The sequence below is a fragment of the Lepidochelys kempii genome, chromosome 8 (genome assembly GCF_965140285.1).
Source record: "Lepidochelys kempii isolate rLepKem1 chromosome 8, rLepKem1.hap1, whole genome shotgun sequence".
NCBI classification, from domain to species: Eukaryota; Metazoa; Chordata; order Testudines; family Cheloniidae; genus Lepidochelys; species Lepidochelys kempii.
This window is the reverse complement of record NC_136387.1, coordinates 47,470,131-47,490,297: the sequence shown is the minus strand read 5'-3', so window position 1 is coordinate 47,490,297 and position 20,167 is coordinate 47,470,131. Positions and strand designations below refer to the sequence as shown.

At 45.2% G+C, this 20,167-nt stretch overlaps 1 protein-coding gene across 1 annotated transcript in view; it reads right to left on the bottom strand.

Moving 5' to 3' along the window:
* The window catches only part of LMX1A (LIM homeobox transcription factor 1 alpha), a 144,697-nt gene that overhangs the window by 10,398 nt on the left and 114,132 nt on the right, over positions 1–20,167 (bottom strand). The window contains exon 4 of the mRNA XM_073356381.2: positions 18,510–18,742. Coding sequence (XP_073212482.1) covers positions 18,510–18,742 — 233 coding nt within the window. The remainder of the gene's footprint in view (positions 1–18,509; positions 18,743–20,167) is intronic.

The window sequence follows — 20,167 nt, the reverse complement described above, 5'->3', positions numbered from 1 at the left end:
CACGAAACCATAGAAGCCTCTCCCTAGAATTCATGTGGGAGAACTTTTCTCTTAAGGACTAAAAATGCTGTAGCAGTCAAATATTACAGAGAGATAAAGAGGGGACAGGCTCTGACCCCCAAATCCAAAGTCTAGATGTTCTTCATAATTTAACCTGACAATGTGAAAGTGAGATGAAAGGACTAGCGCTCGATGTTTGCAGAACCGTAGGCGATAGGAGCATACATCTCTTCTCTGACATAAAACCACCCAAACTCAGGCACTTGGGGAAAAACAAGAATTAATGCCATGTGAAGTTTAAACTTGTTTCATATGTTTGTTAAAGATTGGAAGGAATTTGGGGAGGGTTTTCTCGGCCCCTTTTTTCCTCTATTCATTCCACCAATTTATGATGTAAGCAGTCTCCGCTGAAGGTTATATCCTGTGAGAGCTAGACACCTGTGGAGCCCTGCTTGAGACAGTAGTGTCAGCACTAGAAAAAGGAACGACGATTTATAAATCCATTTCAAGGAAAGCTGAACTTTCTACACAAGGACAGGAGGTGGAGCCTGAAGCCAAGCAAGTTGGACATTTCTCCCTGGAGGTCTAAAATACTTAACAACTTATAAACTCACTGCTTAGTGCCTCAGGTGGCAGATTAAAAGCTGAATTGTCCAAATGGAGGAGCAGGAAGGGAAGTAATTTTGGCAGCATGAGCAATACAGACGGATCAGAGTTCAGCCGATGAATTCACTGTATTTTCAAAGGCTGTAACTTATCTCTCAACCCCCGGACTCTGAAATGAGAGACTGTGACACTCAAAATGAGAGACAATGAGGGACAACCCACTTTAAAATAAGGGACAATTTTTTTTATTGGACACACTGGGTTTGTTTTTAAATCAAAGTACAAGCATACAAATAGCCTGGAACTTATGATGGTGAAACTAAACAATGATTCTGTGCACTAAAAGCATATTTAAGATGCTAAGGTGAAAATAATGCGAGCACTTGAGAGTCACGGGCTTTGGAAGAGCAATGCATTAAAGCAAATTAGTGATTTTTTTTATACTAATGAAATACAATAACACAGAAAGAAAGTTAGGATGAACCCATACGGTTAAGATCAAGCTCCAAACTGTGGAGTGAGGTGACAGAGGCGGGTATTATGGCAACTCCAGTTTTCCTGATCCAAGTTTGCAGCTCATAGGAAAGGGGAGCAGGTGGATCAGTGCAGTGGCCCCTCAGTTCCCCAGGGATGCTGACAGTCCTGGCTGCAGGGAAGAGCATGGGCAGGGGATCCCCCTCCCTGGCAGAACGGATCTGCCGGTGAACCACATCCTTGCAGCTGCAGATGGTCTTCCCGAAGCTGGACTAGAAATGTGCATCCACTCACTTGAGCCTGAGATCCGAGCCACTGGAGAAACCCAGCCAGCCCAGCTCCACATCCAACTACTCAAGGAAGCAGGTGACTGAGGAGCAGTCCAGCAAGGGGCTAAACAATTGCTCAGCTGCCCCTTCCTTGGCCCTGGAAGCCAACACGGGTGCCTGAAGGATGCCCTTGATCTAAGGCTCCGAGAGGAATTTGGGGACCTTCTCCCAGTGTAGGGAAGCCCGCAAGGTGTCCTGTCCCTTGCTCCACTTGCTTGCAGCATGGCAGTGACTGGTTGCAAATGTGAGATGTGACAACATCACGCACCAAGACATGCGGCTCCAAAAAAGGAACGTGGCTGAGCAGCTGAATCGGGACTTCGCAATGGCAATGCACAGGACTGAAGGACAACTTTAAAAATTGGGGCCATGTGTATGATGCCCTGCACAATGCAGGACAGTTGAGAGGTATGGGTTGGAATAGCTGTTCCACGCAACTAACAGCTCATAGGATTTGCTCCAACAGTCTGGATCACTGGTCTGTCTAATTTGGAACCCGTTCTATACCACAGGAGACCATTGTTTCATTTTATACAGCATCCAACCTCCTAGTATGCCAGACCAGTTCACTGATTCATCCACTCTGGGCTCTTATCTCCTGCCACCCAACAAAATGGTACAAATGGCCTAAGACTGCCTAAGACCTTCTTTCCCATGCAGGTCATATTAGTCACTATTTACCTCTTGGGTTAATAAATGTCAATTTCACATCAACAGACATCAATATCCATTACTCAGTAGAGCTGGCTGAAATTTTTCAACCAAAACTTTCGTTTTTTTGGTAAAAAAAAAATTCAGATTCAACCACATCAAAAAGTTTCACCAAACTGGGCTCATTTTGCTGAATTGCTTGGGTCGAAAATACTAAAAAAAAAAAAATCTGAAAAAATCAAAACATTTCATTTTGACTTTTTCTAAATGAAATGTTTTGCTTTTGGGTTCAAAATGACTTCATTTCAAAATTTCCTTTTGTTTTATTAAAAACAATCAAAAATGATTCCATTTTCTTGAGACTTATCATTTTGTTCTAACTGAAATGAAGATTTTTTGTTTCATTTTTATGAAACTTTTATGAAACAAACTTTATGGTTTGCCAAAAATTTCTAACAATTTCATTTCCAGTTCAACCCCAAACCCTTTTTTTCAGCATTGCCAGTGAACAGAAGAGCCCATTATCTGCCCCCCTCTATTATTCAATTCCATAACTAAATTTTCTAAGCCAGTACAGAATTCTGGGGTACAGCTTAAAAGAAAGACACTGTACAAAATACAGGCCTGCGTGCTTCCTACAAGATGCCGACTTTGTCTACTCCACTATCAAATCCACATTTTAAAATCAGCCAGTCTGAAAGATTCATATCCAAAAGTTTTAAAAGAGCTGTCTGCAGAGCTTTCTGGACTGTTCATGTCGATTTCCAGTAAGTCTTGGAACACTGGGGAAGTTCCTGAAGACTGGAAGAAAGTTGAGAATGTTTAACTTAGCCTGGTCTCTGCACTTATCTCACTGCCCCACAGGCTGTGTGCAGAGAGTGAAGCATCCCTTTCACAACAGACTGAGATTCAGTTTGGAAAAGAAACATTTTATGTCCTTGAAATTCCACAAGGATTTTTTCTGTGCTCCTGCATTAAGCTATTGGAGACAATAACCCACTGGGTCTTGTCCTGGTCCAAGCCCCTGAACATCAACCAGCTGCAGCACCTTCACAGCTCACCCATACTGCAGCAGAAGCCTGGGCCAACGTGCCTCCACGGACCGTTCCAAGAGGAAGCGTTTCCGTGATGAACTCACAGTTGAAGTTCCAGACCGGGCCAACGAGCAGGTCCAGTTCCAAAGACTTGCGGCTAGGGAAAAGACATCGCGAGGGGCAAGCGGAAAGGCTCCGGCTGGCTGCACAGAGTGAGGACAGGGTTTCAGAGTGGGAGCAGGCACTTGCTTCCCAGTTCCTGGAAAAGGAACAGCGGCTAAGGGAGGCGAACATTGCTCAGCAGAGAGAACCATTTGTGTGTCTCAGATCTATCCTGTCTGCCAGAGCATTGGCTCCTGCTGCCTCTCCCACACCACAGCCCGAGTCCCCTGCGATGTATCCTCAGTCCATAAACAGCTCGGAAAACTCCCTGTTTGGGTGACCCATGCAATTAGTCCCATGAGCAGCCAGGCAGGGCAACTTAGCCCCATGTAGGCCTTAGTCTTGACCCCCCTTTTCCTGGGGATACCTCCACCCCCTTTCCCCAGTGCTAAGTGTGCAAAAAGAGGGACGGAAGAGAAAGGAGATTGCGGGGGCCAGGGGACATGGCATGATGGGGGTTTCTGTCTTGTACATGATTTCACAGTTTGCACTTCATGCTCATTTGTTGTTGTTCTTTTGGAAAAATCCTGTTGTAACTGGTGTTATGGTGTTGCCTGTCTGGCAATGGGTGAATGTTGTACGGTTTTAATACATGTTTATAACTAAAGCTTTTTATGTCATCAAGAAAGTTTATTACTGTCCCTGCATCTCATGATACAATCTGATTTGAAATAAAGGTGAGCATGTGATGAGGGACAATTAGGAATTAGTAAGCAGACCCTAAGCCTCTATATGGTTCCGAACAGCAAGCCACACTTCAATCACTCCCTTATACGAATCCATATTGTGAATCATGCCCCCGCCCATTCCATAAGTCATCTTGTCATTGGCAAGTACATTGCATGGCAACCAGCCCCCCCCCCCAGCACTGAGCCCCCCCCAAATCAATTAATCCCCCCCCAAGCACATTGAGAAAGGTGCTCGTCTCCCTCTTCCATTGGGCTGTACACGCCCGCAACGTGGAAGGGAGCGCAAAGCTGCCTTGACTTCGGTTGCCTGGGCACAGCCAGCTTCAGCTGTGGTAGCTGCACTTTCTGGCTGTGTGTATCGGCTCAGTGGCCCCTCGCCCGCACAGGTCCTTTCCGGGGGAAATAGCTCACCTCTGGCTTCACAAAGATGGGAGGGGCACAGCAAGCCACAGTGAGGGGGACAGCACTGATGACACTGGCCTCTAAATGGGTCTGTAGCCACCGCCAGTGGGTTTTCAATCTGCCCAAAGCACATTCAACCACCATTCTACACCTGCCAAGAGCATAATTAAACTGTCTTCTGCCAGGGCCTTTGCAATCAGGGTATGGTTTCATAAGCCAAGGCAAAAGGGGGAATGCAAAGTCCCCTGGAACAACAGCGAGGACAATAGCTCCATTGATGACAATGTCATGTGGTGGGAATAGTGTCCCAGCCTGTCCATGAATGTAGGCTCCCAATCAGCAAAGAACCCTTGTCTCATGAACTTTCCCAGTGCAGCCTATGTTGGCATTACTAAATCTCCCTCTGTGGTCCATGAGGGCTGGCATAACAGTGGGGTAGTACCCTTGTAGAGGGCAAATTATGGGCATGAGTCCCACCAATGGCTCCAGCACAGATAGGAAACTCCATTCTCTGAAAGCCAGCAATTACCTCAGGAATATCTCTAATGCCCACCTCCTTGGGGTAACCCACACGCCTGATTGCCTCAGAAACATCCGCCACTGATTTACCCACGAATCGACTTTCCAACACCAAACTGGGTTGGCAACGGACCTGTAGCAGTCTAGTGTAACCAGCTTCCAGATGGTTATAGCAACCCGCTTCTGACCTGGGAAGGATGCCCTTATACGTTTGTCTTTACGCCGGACGGTTGGGGCAAGCTGCTCACAAAGCTCCAGAAATGTCGCTTTCTTCATGCAAAAGTTCTGGCCCACTGTTGGTCATTGCAGGTCCTCATGAAGATGGGATCCCACCAGCCTCCATAGGAGGCATCAGTGGCTATATTGAGTGTCATGAGCAACATTAGTGAGTGTGAGTCTGCCATGCCTGGATACGCCTCCTCCTTCTCCATGTTAAGCTCTGTCAGATGCCTTTGGTGGGTCAGAAAACACTGCCAAAATGCCCACCAATGCCTCACGGAAGCTCTGCCCGTTTTCTGACACAGGAGTGAAAGTGCAAGCAAGAGAAGTTGAAAAGGAGCCTTCCCCATGTTGCTCGGCTGGCAGTGTAGGCGGGCTGTTCAAACTTCCTGTAACGTGCTGGGTGCACAATAAAGTTTTCCCACTGTGCACCACGGTCAAAGGCCTAGAGCGGCCACATTTAGAGAGAGCAGTAGGGAGTCTGCGGTATGGTTGGTTTGACTCGGGTCTGCGTGCTGCACTGTGGATACCAGGTTTGAAAATTCTTAACCGAGGGTTAACAATCAGTGTAGATGTTCTAACCTGGGTCAGCTGACTTGAGTCCCACTAACTCTGGGCTTACAGTGCAGTGGAGACATACGCTCGAGGAATTCAATTTATTTAACTTAACAAAGTGAAGGCTAAGGGATGACTCCATCACTGTCTATAAGTATCTACATGGGGAACAAATATTTAGTAATGGGCTTGTCAATCTAGCAGAGAAAGGTCTAACATGATCAAATAGCTGGAAACTGAAATGGGACAAATTCAGACTGGAAATATGACGTAAATGGTTTTAACAGTGAGAGTGATTAACCACTGGAACAACTTACCAAAGATTGTGGTGGATTCTCCATCACTGATAATTTTTAAGTCGAGATTGGATGTTTTTCTAACAGATCGGTTCCAGAAATTATTTCGGGTTGAGTTCTCTGGCCTGTGCTAAACAGGGGGTCAGACTAGATAATCACAGCAGTCCCTTCTGCCTTGGAATCTGTGAATCTTTGGACTTGCAATACTTAGTGGGAATTGAGAGCACCTGGTATCCTGTAGTGCGCACTCATCATATAGCAGGATCAGGCCCCAAAGTCATTTTAGGATTATTTATTTTATGGTAGCACCAAGAGGCCACAACAAAGACCTGGGCTCCTTTGTGCTGGGTGTTGTACAGACACATAGTGAGAGGCAAGGCAGTAAAGATTGGGCAAGAAAAGAGAGAGGGGCTGTGACTCGCCCAGGGCCACGCAGTAGGTCAGCGGCAGAGCGAGGTACAGAACAGTTGTCTCCCGTGACCCACTCACTGACACCTCCTGGATTTTATTATTGCTCGTTTACTTGGGAACAAATCCACGGAGCTCTCCCACCAGTTTAAGTGGTGTCTGCACGGCAAATTAGCAGAGGCTGCAGCAGGAAGGTAACCACCAGTGTTCCTGTTCTGCTTCTGTATGGTTGAACCAGAAGCTACAGAGGTAGGGATCTGAAATGCTTTTGAAAATCACTAAGCACTAGGAAATTGTTTCAAAACCATTTTTATCCCAAGGCTGAAGTTATCTTGATTAAAATAATAGTAATCCATGAAGTGTGCATGGTTTTTTTTAAATTTAAACCGTTAATTAGTGATTTTTTATGCCCCCCACTGTAATTTTCTATAACAAAACATTCCTTTTCATTTTTTAATTCCTCAGTTATTAGCCCAAACTGCTTTAATTTCTTCACCCCTCAATGCCTCCCCACAATTGTTCTCTCTAGCTTGTGTCCCATGCTGCTTAACTCAGTGTGGCATTTTGGGACCCAGCTTGCACAGAAGATGCTATGCAATGAACACTTTATTGAGTTGCATAATTAAGAAACCTTATTTATGACTCAAATACTGTACTGGTAACCTCAGTTATTAATCCTCAGAGGAGCATCATGAAAGCACTTGTAAAATGACCATTTTACTGTGTATGAACTCTCCTCTAATGTGCTGTAAATCAATCATAACCTTTCCAGCAGAGCTCCTCTAGGATCCTTTGGGGAAGTGTTTATGGTAATTACACCTATAATGAAGCTAAGCGGCTTGTTTTAACAACATGATACACACAGTGTAGGCAGGTTTGGAAGGGGCTTCATTGAAGGGATAAGCAAAATGGCAGTAAATAAGGCCAACCTTAGAGGATCTGGAAAGGGTCTGGGAAGAGTCTCCCAGCCTCTATGTTCCCATGTGGTCACAAGGTCGGCAGTGATCTCACCAATCAGGGGACCCTGCTCATGGGGAGCTGAGACTGACTCTGGTCAGTGCAATGCAAGCTGCAAAGCAGTTCTAGGAGGTCTGCACTGAAGTCAGAAAAGGTAGATGTGGTCTTTGACAGACATGGGTGTGGCCTGGGGAAACTCCAGCTGCGCTCCACACCTTGCAGGCTGTAATTTAAAGCAGGTAGTTGGCTGTGATCTCTCTGGCCCATTTCCACAGTAAGAATCAGGGGGGTTAAGCAGGGCTCAGAAATAGGATGGGCCACACTGAAATGCCCAGATTTGCAGACATATTTTTAAAAAAGAAAAGGAGAACTTGTGGCACCTTAGAGACTAACAAATTTATTTGAGCATAAGCTTTCGTGAGCTACAGCTCACTTCATCGGATGCATTCCGATGAAGTGAGCTGTAGCTCACGAAAGTTTATGCTCAAATACATTTGTTCGTCTCTAAGGTGCCACAAGTTCTCCTTTTCTTTTTGCGAATACAGACTAACACAGCTGCTACTCTGAAAACAGACATATTTTTGTTTCTCTTTCAATTAATTATGAGAAACAGTCAAACCTTACTTTACCTTGCATGGTCTCTTGAAATGTGTGTTAACTACTTATGCTAAACAATCTGTTCCACCTGGTATTTGCAGTATTCCAAGACCCGAAGAAGCTTGTCTCTTTCACCAACAGAAGTTGGTCCAATAAAAGATATTACCTCCCCCACCTTGTCTCTCTAGTGTCCTGGGACCAACACAGCTACAACAACCCTGCATATGCCTTACTAAGGCAGTCTAGGAAACTGGGAATTACTCCAGGTAGCAGCAGTCCACAGAAGATACATTCACGCGGGACCAGGGAATTTCTCTATCAGTGGACAATAATTTGAATCACAAATTCTAGAAAGTCAGTGAGGATCTCACACCCATTCATGACCTCTCTGTCAATTGCGCTAGAAAAACATAACTTCAACATCAGCCAGACTTACAAAAAGTATATTCGCAAAATAGGCAAAAATTGTTCCTAGCAAAGGGAGGAAGGATGGCTCTGTGTTTAGAGCATTAGACTGCAATTCAGCAGATCTGAGTTGACATCCCAGCCCTGCCACAGACACCATATGTCACCTTGGGTAAGTCACTTGATCCGTCAATTCCTCATCTGCAAAGTGGAGCTAATGATTCATTTTCCCACTTTACTTCTGTTGTGACTATTTAGACTACCAGCTCTTCGTGGTTAGGGACTAGCTCTTGCTATGTGTCTGTACAGTGTGGGCCCTGACCTCCATTGGGATCAGTAGGTCCTACTGGAATAGCAATAAATAAATAATAATACAACGTTTGTGTGTTGAGCTCTTCCTCTCCTGATGTCTGCAGCAGCTGCTGGACAGCCAGGGATGGATCTTGGGAAACTGAAATGAGGAGATGCTCTGTTCTACTGCTGGGTGTTGGGCTGAAAGCACATTTCACGCTGAGGCTGGGGTTGCGAAGGGCTACCTCAGTACAACTGATAATGATCATTAAGACTTCAGTGAGATACAGCATAGATTTTAAGATTAGAAGGGTTCACTGTGATCATGTAGCCTGACTTCCTGCATCATCACACGGGCCATAGGACTAGTCTGAATTCATTCCTGCTTCAAATCCAATAGCTGTGGCTGAACAAGAGCAGATCTTTTAGGAAAAAAACAGCCGATCCTGATTTTAAAATGTCCAGTAATGACGAATCCACCACCACTTTTGGTAAGTTGTTCCAAGAGTTAACAACCCTCACTGTCAAAAATGTCACCATATTTCCAGTCGCAATTTGTCTGGCTTCAATTTCTAGCCATTGTAGCTTATTATATCTTACTCTGCTAGACCGAAGAGCCCTTTATTATCAAATCGTCGTGTAAATACTGATAGACTGTGATCAAATCACACCTTAACCTTCACTTTGTCACGATAAATAGATTGAGCCTAAGGCAGGTTTTCTAATCCTTCCATCATTCTTGTGGCTCTTCTCTGAGCCCTCTCCAATTTATCAGCATCCTTCTTGAATTGTGGGCACCGTATCCATCAGTAACTGAACCAGTGCCAACTAACTAACTAATCCCTCGCTCTTACACAGCACTTTTCATCAGTAGGTCTCACAGTGCTTTACAAAGGAGGTCAGTGTCACACAGAGTTAAAAAACCTCCTGGCGCCTTCTCGATATCACCTTGTATAGTCATCCAAGGATCGCATTAGTCAGCAGGAGAGGAGTGGCACAGTACTGCTCGAGAGATTTTGCTGCTGGCATCATCATCATCATCGCTGTTATTATTATAGCTGTGCCTAGAGGCCTGAGTCCAGGATCAGGGCTCTACACATGACAAAAAGACGGTGCCGATGTGCAAGAGCCAGAGGGGGATAGGACAGGCAGATGGGAGGAGCACAAGGTAACTAGTCTATGATTGGTGTGGTAAGCAGCCATCACAGTGCAGCTGCCTAACCACTGTACTTAACTGGTTCCCTATGGCACCCCTGACGTTCTGCATGCTTCCAGCCCTGCTCTTCCTTGAGCACACGCACCTGGTGTGGCTAATAGGCGCCGCCGACATGGAACAACATGCTTTATTAGCCGCATGCAGCTGCTTTCCTTTCCCACCCCACAGGCAGCTTAGGTTCAGGGGGCAGACCGGTCACACTAATTCCCTCCAATCTCTGGCGGCTGCTGCAGGGGTTTTCTCTTCCTCCCTCTCCAAGAAAGAAACCCACTCTCCTTGCAGGCTACTGGGAAACCAAGGAAGGGGGTTTGCTCACTGGGTTTCACATGCAACATGTAACTGCAGGGCTAGCCACTTTTTGGTTCCTTGCCACGTTGTGTATGTGTAATGCTGCATTAACACCAGTGTCCTGCTTACATTCCAGTGTGGGTCATTCCATTCTGCTGCCTGCAGTTCCAACTGCACATGGCATTCTTATGCCCATCCTAAACCACTGTGCAGCAATACGGTGCAGTTAGACACCTGTGATGCGTGTTCCTCACCAGAGGTGGCTGCATTTCAGTAGCTGGTAAAGCGATGCCTATATAAACAGCTATATTCCACTAAGCGTTATGTCAGCTTCTGCAGAAGAAACTGCTGCTGGACCTGAACTTTCCCAAAACTAAAGGGGTCAGGCCCATTTCTATTCAGAAACTACGCATGTTTGCCTAACACTATGTGTAATTTATCAATAATTATATAGGGCCTAAAAGAAACCCTCAGGTCTGAACTTGGTGGCTTCAGTCCATTGCTAGAGACTTAAAGACTAAGGAACCTGAAATTTTTCTGCTCGGGACAAGTGACCCTGTTGTCTTCATTTATATCCCACCGCAGAGGTGATGGCAATAAAACTCTCTCGATCTCACTAAAGGAAGGCTGAGTGCTTGCGAGCATCTTATGATGATGCCTGTAGGTGTTCTACTGCCCTGATGCTATTTCCCAGCTAGCGTCTGGCTACTATTTCTAACCACATGACTTTAGGAGCGCAGCAGGACATTTTGCTGTTAGTGTCTGACAAGTGCAGTTCAGTGGACAATACTGGAGCCGCTACAGCTTTCAAGACATGACAAAACCACCCGCTGCAAACAAACGGGTCTCTGCACTCCACTCTGCCAGTGATGAAAGGGGGGGGGGGGCAAACTCCCCAAACACCTGCTCCAAGAATCCATCGGGGGGGCAGGGGAAGTTGAGTCGGATTTAGTGTGGTAATGCTTTTAATTAACTCTGCCTTTAAAGCCTTCCGTGAACGAGGTAGGAATTAATTAATCTTTAAGGCTCCTCCTGACGTCACATGGGAAAGGGCTGGGGGCCATTTATATTGTCTGTGTTGACCTCTGGGTGACCCCACAGCTCAGTGGGGAAGGGAGCCGGGCCGGGTGAGGTGGGGGGGGCAATCCAGGGCTACTCGATTTCGTGCGCGGAGATGAAAAAATTCTTTGGTTGGAGGGAATTAGGGAGAGGAGAAATGTTAGTACACTTTTAATTGGAAACCAGGGTCTTCTTTCAGAAGGGCTTGTTTACTTAGGCTTGGCCGCTGGAGCTCAGGGGAGGCAGTAATTGAAGCGAGGGTTTGGGAGATTAAAGAGAACATATGGCTTCCACAGCCTTGCTTTTCATCTGCATTTTCTCACAAAATGGCCTTCGGTTTGTGTCCCTCCCTCCCAGCCTCTTACATTTCTGGAGGGCCTTTGGGAAGGCAGCCACCGGCTGGACATGCAGCTCTTAATTTCACAGCTCCTTCCAGCACAGTGAAAGTCAGGGACCAAGCTCCATTTGAGATCTCGATGGGGTTCACCTGGCACTGGGGGAAAGCTGGCTGTGGTGACAGGTTCAAGTTCTCAAGGTCCCACTCCACCCAAGTGAGTTCGTGAGATGGGGAATCATGCAAAGGAGAGTACAACCTCGCGGGGGCGGGGCACTCTCTGGTTTCATGCCTGTAGCTCCTATGGCCTTGACTGGGATTTATGGCTGCTCAGCCCGTCTGGAAATCAGGCCAGCAGCCTGAGAAGAGTTAGGGGACTGAGAAGCCATGGGAAGAGGTTAAAGGAGCATGGAGATGGTTGGCCAAATCGCACAGGTGACTCCTTCATGAAAGGCCGCGCTGGAGCTCTGCTTGTACTGTCATTCTGCCTGCGGAAGCACAGCCTTGGCCTCTTCACACATGACATGACATTATCCCACCTTCCTGGAGCACCACTCTGCTTTGGTCTCCTTACCACAGGGCATGGCAGCAGTCCACTGGCTTGCTCAGCTGCTCAGTCAGGGTGAGTGCAAAGCCATCCCTCTCCAGAAGAGGGCAACATATCACCCCTTTCCTTTTCACTCCTCCTCGAAAAAGGCACATTGAGATGTTGGGTTGCCAGATGGCATCACAAATCAAAGTCACCATGTCACATGCACACCACCACATTCAGTGAGATCCCACTACTGAACCCACCAGATGGGAGGAGCAAAGAGAGATGAACATCCTGGACTGAGCTACAAAGCAGTCACGTCACAAGCAGCAATGGTGGATCGCCACTAAAGGTTTGGGGATTGAGTCTGGTTTGGGGATAGGTCCAAAAATGTGGAGTCTGTTCCGAAGTTCCTCCCAACCCTCCAGATCTCCTGGGTCTCCAAAATCTGGCTGGAGTTTTCATAGGAACTGACATTTTTTTCCTGAGGTTTCTGCCACTCCTTTTGTTTCGGCTAGAAGTACTGTAAGCAAAGCTGAGGTTGTTGGGAATACTTGGGACAAACTTAGACAAACCACACACACAAAAAAACAACCCCTCACAAATCAGATATGGTTCACTTTTGGGGTGAGGTTTTCTTTTGGTTCTTATTTTATCTGAATTGGCTTGCTTGTTCCTCGATAGATATAGATATTTATCTCCAGTAAGTTAAGAGTGGAGGAGAGAGGGATTTTTTGCCAGTTGACTTTCCAAGGTCTGATTCAGCACTCTCACAGCACCATGTTCCTAATTCATACATTCCAATATTGGGCAATCATCTACTTGACTTTCTAGCAACAACACTTGCAACTGCACCTTCGGTTGTTGGCGTTCATCATTCCTGAAGCTAATTGACTCAATATCACATGGCATGGAAGCCCTCCAATAGGGGCCATCCAAAGCTGTAGAACATCAGCTTCTCTCTCCAGGAGATCCACTGGCTACAAGGGATCTCACTCATTCTCTGGATACTCACTCACCATAACCGCTGCATCCAAAACATACAACCCCCCAACAGCGAAATCAGCAAGGCACCCACCACTCACTACAACAGCTGCAATGATTTTCCATCTCCATTACAAGTGCAGAGAAAGGTCCCAGTCCAGCTTCATCAAACCTGTACTGGGAAGGGACATTCCCAGTGAGAGGATAATGACAACTATTTGTTTTCCAAATGACTTAGGGGAGGCAGTGTGACCTAGTGAACAGAGCACTAAACTAGGATTTAGGAGAGCTGGGTTTTATTCCCAGCTCTGTGACTGGCCTGCTGAGTAACCTCGGACCAGTCACATCGCCGCTCTGTGCCTCGGTTTCCCAACTTGTGATATGATACTGATCCCTTTTGCAACACAACTTGAGATCTGCTACAGAAGAGCTAGCTGTTATTACAGCAACAAAGATTTGCTACAAATGACTGCCGGCCATTCCTTTCACAGGGCTTCGGCCTCCAGGTGTTTAGCACGTTATCATCTGACAACATGTTTCAAAAAGGAAGCAAACAGTATTTTGGAAAATCAGATGCAATTGCAAGACACAGGCAAATGGCATGTGACTGTAAGCCCCTGCATGCACTTAGACGGTATCTTTAGGGACTGCACCCTGTCTTTAGGGACACCAATGCGTCCAATGAAGTGAGCTGTAGCTCACGAAAGCTTATGCTCTGATAAATTTGTTAGTCTCTAAGGTGCCACAAGTACTCCTTTTCTTCTAACTGAAATATTTCTGCTTAAAGTTCATTTTATTTTTCTAGTCTTTGCTGCAGGACTGTTCTTATTTAGGGTTTGGGTTTTTTTTTTAATAAAGGAAATGTTAAACGTTAATGTTATATGTAATGTTATGAGATGTTACATGTAAAATAATGAAAGAGGCCGATCCAAGGCTCTCACACCCTAACACATCATTAATAGCACAATCAAATTCCAGCAGCATTGAAGTCACCATTTCAATGGGAACTCAGCCAGCCATGCACCTACCAAAACTCCTTCCCAGCCCTTCGTCATTTGGGGAATCACATTCTCAGCCCTCTCCAGACATCCTATCAAACAGCTCCTTTGGCCGTATGCCCGCAAAGTCACCAAATCCGAGGTATGTCAGGCCCAGTTTTGGAGTCAGGCTATTTACCACAATTCAGAGGCTAGGGAATAGGCAGGGAATTTGGAAGACCTGGATTCTAGTCCCAGTTCTGCCCCTGAGTCACCAAATGGCCTTGAACAAGGTATGTCACAACTCTGTGCCTCAGTTTTCCCTCTCTGTAAAAATGGAAATAATGATAAAAGTACTAGCTTTTCGAATCCCCAGATCTCAAAGCACTTTACAAAGGAGGTTTCAGAGTAGCAGCTGTGTTAGTGTGTATCCACAAAAAGAAAAGGAGTATTGTGGCACCTTAGAGACTAATAGTCTCTAAGGTGCCACAATACTCCTTTTCTTTTTACGAAGGAGGTTATTATCCTTAGACCCCATTTTACAGATGCGGGAAACTAAGGCACAGAAAGGGGAAGTGACTTACCCAAAGTGACCCAGCAGGACAGTGGCAGAGCTGGGACTAGAACCCAGGTCTCCCAATCCAGTGGTCTATCCACTAGGTCACACTGCCTAATAATAAAACTTTTAGATTGGAAGCTCTTTGTGGCAGAGACTGGCATTTGGACCTGGGCAAAAATTTTCAAACTAAACTATCCCCCCCAACAAAATATATAGTCAGTTTGATCAAAACATTTCACAAGTTCATGCAGAACTGCTAACTGTGGTATGCAACCTATCACTTAAATCAGACTCTGTGCCAATGACTGGCATGATAGCTAATGTGACAGCAATTTTTAAAAATGGCCCCATGAGTGATCCTGGCAAATATAGGCCAGTCAGCCTAACTTCAGTGCCAAGTACACGGTTGAAAGGATAGTAAAGAACAGAATACAAGACACAAAAATAAACAGGATTTGTTGGGAAAGAGTCAACATGGCTTTTGTAAAGGGAAATCATGCTTCACCAATCTATTAGAATTTTTTGAGGGGGTCAAACAAATATGCAGACAAGGGGTATCCAGTACATATAGTATACTTGGACTTTCAGAAAACCTTTCACAAGATTGCTCACCAAAGACACTTATGCAAAGTAAGCAGTTATGGGGTAAGAGGGAATCATGAATCAGTGGTTAAAAGAGAGGAAACAAAAGGGTAGGAATAAATGGTCAGTTTTCAGAATGGAGACCGGTAAATAGTGGTGTCCCCAGGGATCTGTACTGGGACCAGTACTGTTCAACATATTCATAAATGATCTGGAAAAAGGAGGAAACAGTGAGGTGGCAAAATTTGCAGACAATACAAAATTACTCCAGGTAGTCACGTCCAAAGCTGACTGTGCAGAGTTACAAAGGGATCTCACAAAACTGGGTGACTGGGAAACAAACTGGCAGATGAAAATCAATGTTAATAAATGCAAAGTAATGCACATTGGAAAACATAATCCCAGCTACACATACAAAATGATGGGATCTAAATTCGCTGTTATCACTCAAGACAGATTTTAGAGTCACTTGTGGGTAGTTCTCTAAAAATAATATCTGCTCAATGTGCAGCAGAAGTCAAAAAATTAACAGAATATTAAGAACCATTAGAAAAGAAGTAGATTACAAAACAGAAAATATCGTTATGCCACTATATAAAGGCATGGTACACCCACACCTTGAATACTGTCTGCAGTTCTGGTCACCCCATTAGAATTGAAAAAGATACAGAGAAGTGCAACAAAAATTATTAAGGGTATGGAACAGCTTCCATATGAGGAGAGATTAAAAAGACTAGGACTTTTCAGCTTGGAAAAGAGACAACTAAGGGGGGATAAAATAGCAGTCTATAAAATCATGAATGGTGTGGAAAAGTGAATAAGGAAATGTTATTTCCTCCTTCACATAACAAGAACCAGGGGTCACCCAATGAAATTAATAGGCAGCAGGTTTAAAATAAACATAAGAAAGTACTTCTTCACACAACAATATTGGCGTTAGTGAGGTTCTGTGGCCTGCAATGTGCAAGAGGTCAGACTAGATGATCATGATGGTCCCTTCTGACCTAAAGTCTATGAGAACACACAGTCAACCTGTGGAACTCATTGCCAGGGGATGTTGTGAAGGCCAAAACTAGAACTGGGTTAAAAAAATTAGGTAAGTTCCTGGAGGATACGGTCATCAATGGTTATTAGCCAAGATGATCAGGGATGCAACCCCATGTTCTGGGTGTCCTAAGCCTCTGACTGCCAGAAGTTGGGACTGGATGACAGGGGTGGATCTCTCGATAATTGCCCTGTTCTGTTGATTCCCTCAGAAGCATCTGGCATTGGCCACTGCTGGAAGACAGGATACTCGGCTAGATAGACCATTGGTCTGACCCAATATGCTGTTCTTACGTTCATGGAAAACAAATTGCTTTGGCTGAAACAAGTAAGAGAACTCCAAAAAAGTCAAAATGTTTTGTTTCAACATTTTCAAGACAAAATGTTTTGATTTTTCTATTCAAAACGACTTTTCATTTTGAATTTACTTCCATTTTATTTCATAAAAAAAAGGTAAAACCCTCAGAAACTAAACAAAACATTTTGGTTAGGGTTGACTGAAACATTTAGTTGGACCTGAAATGATTTTTTTTAAAAAAAACTCTCTTTTCACTGAAAAGTTCAAAAAAAATTTCATTTCAGGTCAACCCGAAACTGATTTTTTTAAATTTAATTTTCAGATCCGCCACTGAACCAAAAGATCAGTTTGTTGCACAGCTCTATGAGCATTTGCACTATATATTTGTACAGCGCTCAGTGTAATAAGGCCCGGATTCAGCTGAAGTTCTTAAGCTCTTTGTAAGCTTGAAAGCTTGTCTCTTTCACCAACAGAAGTTGGTTCAGTAACAAGATATTCCCTCCCCCACCTTGTCTGTACAATAATACATACTCATTATAATAACTCACTTTTGTAAAGAGATCTACCAAGGTAAGCTGCTAAGCATTATTGTCACTACATAGGGAAGGCATTTCTCCATCATTTCAATATTCCAAGTCCCACAAACCCTCTGCATGTCCATAATTCTGCATAACCTTTGTAAAATACAGTCAGAGCTGGCGGGATGGTTTAAAATCCTATCAATGAACAGTCCAGCAAGGGAAGGAGTGTGACCTGCTTTCATGACAGAGCAGAAAGGAGTCTGAGGCTGCATCATGGATTACTGCAGGGGTCTCCATGGAGCAACTCTTCCTCCACCTTGCAGGTGGCGGAATAGGTAGGTAGGGGCAGGGAATGGGCAGACCCACAGTCGAACCATTGTCCACCCCGCCGACACACTGGCTGGAGTATAAATCTGCAGCAGATCACTTCGCCCCGGAGCAAGAGGGAAACCAGACTCATAATTCCTTCCCAGGTCTGTTCCTGGGACAGTGCAGCTATGTGCCATCTCTGCCTCAGGCAGATTGGGAAGTGACAATCCAGCCCTGGATCTCGATTGTATCGAACATAAACTACTTGTCTGCACTTTCAAGACCATCCATGGGCTTTCTCCACCCTCCATCTCATCCAGTAGTGAAAGGTCAACTCCCACCTCCGACTGGCTCATGACGCCAGCCTCCATCACCCACTTCTTGTATTTTCAAACCCGCACCTTGGGGCTTTCTCCCCTGCTGCTCCTCGTGCTTGGAGAAGCGCCCTGCGAACAGCCAGGAAACTAATACATTATCTTCCTTCGGATCCCTCCTTAAAACTCCTCTCTGCCATGAGGCCTTCAGAAATCTTAACAACAGCGGTTTGACTGTGGGTATGCAGAGCCCATGGCCAATCATTCGGACCAGAGTGATCTCATTTCCTGCTGCTCCCACCTCTGTCGGTCTCCATTGGTTGTCTCTTGGCTTATGCTCAGTTTGTAAGCCCTTTGGGGCAGAGATTGTTGTTTGGTTTGGTGTTTGTACAGCACCTAGCGCAACGGGATCCTGGCCCACAACTGGGGCTTCCATGCTAATCTCTGTCTCTCTGTCTCCCTCTAGTGGCTAGACCACACCTAGAGATTTAAAAGCCTGCTGCTCCCTACAAGCTAATGTTATTGGACTCAAGACATAGACGCTGGAGCTTTTAGAGGCAGAGGTATGGGTTCAATCATCACACAGGAGCCAAGAAGGGGTCTCATTATATGACTCGAGTGGGAAAAGGAGCCACCCTGTTATCGTGGGTTATCGTAGGGAGCCACCCCTACAGCTTGGAGTGGTTCTCAGTTTGGATTTATATGTCCCAGCTGTGGTCCATCTCACATAAGCTCTCTGGGGCTGGGGCCGTCTTTTTGTTCCGGGCCACGACTGGGGTTCCTACGCGCTAAGGTCATACAAATCCATAAGAATAGTCAGGCATGTTTCTGCGGGGGCCTGGACTCACTCCCCACAGCACAGGCCACAAGCTCCTCTCTGCTCCGGGTTCCCCCTTACCGGAATCCGACAAAGCCGGGCTCACCAGGCTGAGCAGCTCCCGCTCCTTCTCGTAGTCACTCTTACACAGCAGCTGGCCTTCCTTCAGCACGAACTCGTCACCCTTCTGCAGCCGCCTCTCGCAGACGCAGCAGCAGAAGCAGCTCAGGTGGTAGACGCTCTTCTGGGCCCTCATGACAAACTCACTGGGTGCGATGCCTTCAAAGCAGCCAGCGCACTTCACGGCAAACAGCCTGGCAGGAGAGAGAGAAGGGACATGTTCTAGCAGGGCTGCCAGCTTGGGGGTACTGTGACCCCTTCTGCTGGTTGCCACCTTTCCCCTGATGGGAGGGACATGTCAAATCTACATTAAACAGCCCTATCCTCATCTTTAATATGGAGCAGTAGCTTATTGAGCTTGCAGTGCACTGCAAATCCCAGTGTCCAATGCTCCACCTTCCCTCTGTGGTGTATTGAGGACTATATTGGAATTGCAAGCTATCACTTTAAGAGTTGGGGTGTTTCCTGGTCCTGCTTGCAGCCTAGATGACTCTTTGGTGAAGCATGAGATCCAGGGCTCAGAGAGGCAGAGTCAGGCTGGAAGGAGCCAACCTAGAACATGGCAGGGTGAGTTGTGTCCCTGTTTTAGGGAGCAGCCTGCTTTGTCTCTCTCTGGTTTTGGATTCTCGTGTGTTATCGTTCTGACCACTGAGAAATAAAGTAGTGTTATGCTGCAATCTTCCAGCAAGATTATTTGATGTTTCTAATCTAACTTTTCTGCGGGTGCGCCATGAACACAACACCCTCAGTTCAAGGTGGAGCACTGCATGATGGAACCTGTAGTTTCCACAGACCCATCACTCCATTTTATGGTGCTTACTTCTGATAAATAAGAAAACAGTGGAGTCAAGAATTATGTAAATGAAGTAGTTCACAACTTTCAATTACCTAAAGTGTTTGGGAAAAAAAGTACATACCATAATTAAACTACAATACATTTCTAATCTCTGTGGGTAATAGAGTGTAGCAAAGTCTGTCTTACTAATTATCAGAAGTGTTTGGTTTATTTATACTCAAGATATTAACAAGAATAAAGTCAGAGTTAAGGTTGGTAGTGGACTGCAGTTCATTAATTAGTAAAAGAAATACTAAGATACACAAAATAAAAGCTAGAAGTACTGAAAAATATTTCTGGATACTGAAATGAAATTATCTGAAATTTCCTTAACTACGTATTTCCCAAATATTAAGGCACGAGGGTTTTGTTTATTTAATTGATAAAAGCTAAATGGAAACATACTTTTTTATCCTGTGAACTAAAGGTAGAGGCAACTCCCAGCCACATTATAAGCATCTATGCCTTGTATATTAGGTCCAAAAGGTACCCTATGTCTACCCACAAGGAAAGCAGAGCTCTGCGTAGCTCAAAAGATTGTCTATTCCACCTACAGAAGTTGGTCCAATAAAATCTCTCTCCCATCTTGTCTCTCTCATATCATGGGACTAACATGGCTACAACACTGCAAACAACAGTTTAAAAGCCATTTTCGTTTGGCAAGTTTAAAAACTGAATTATTTTTCATTTGTTTTGGAAAATGTTCAAGTTTTTGTCACAAAAATTTTTGTTTCAGAGTTGGGTTTTTTTAATATCCTATCTCACACTTTTTAATTTTTTTCTA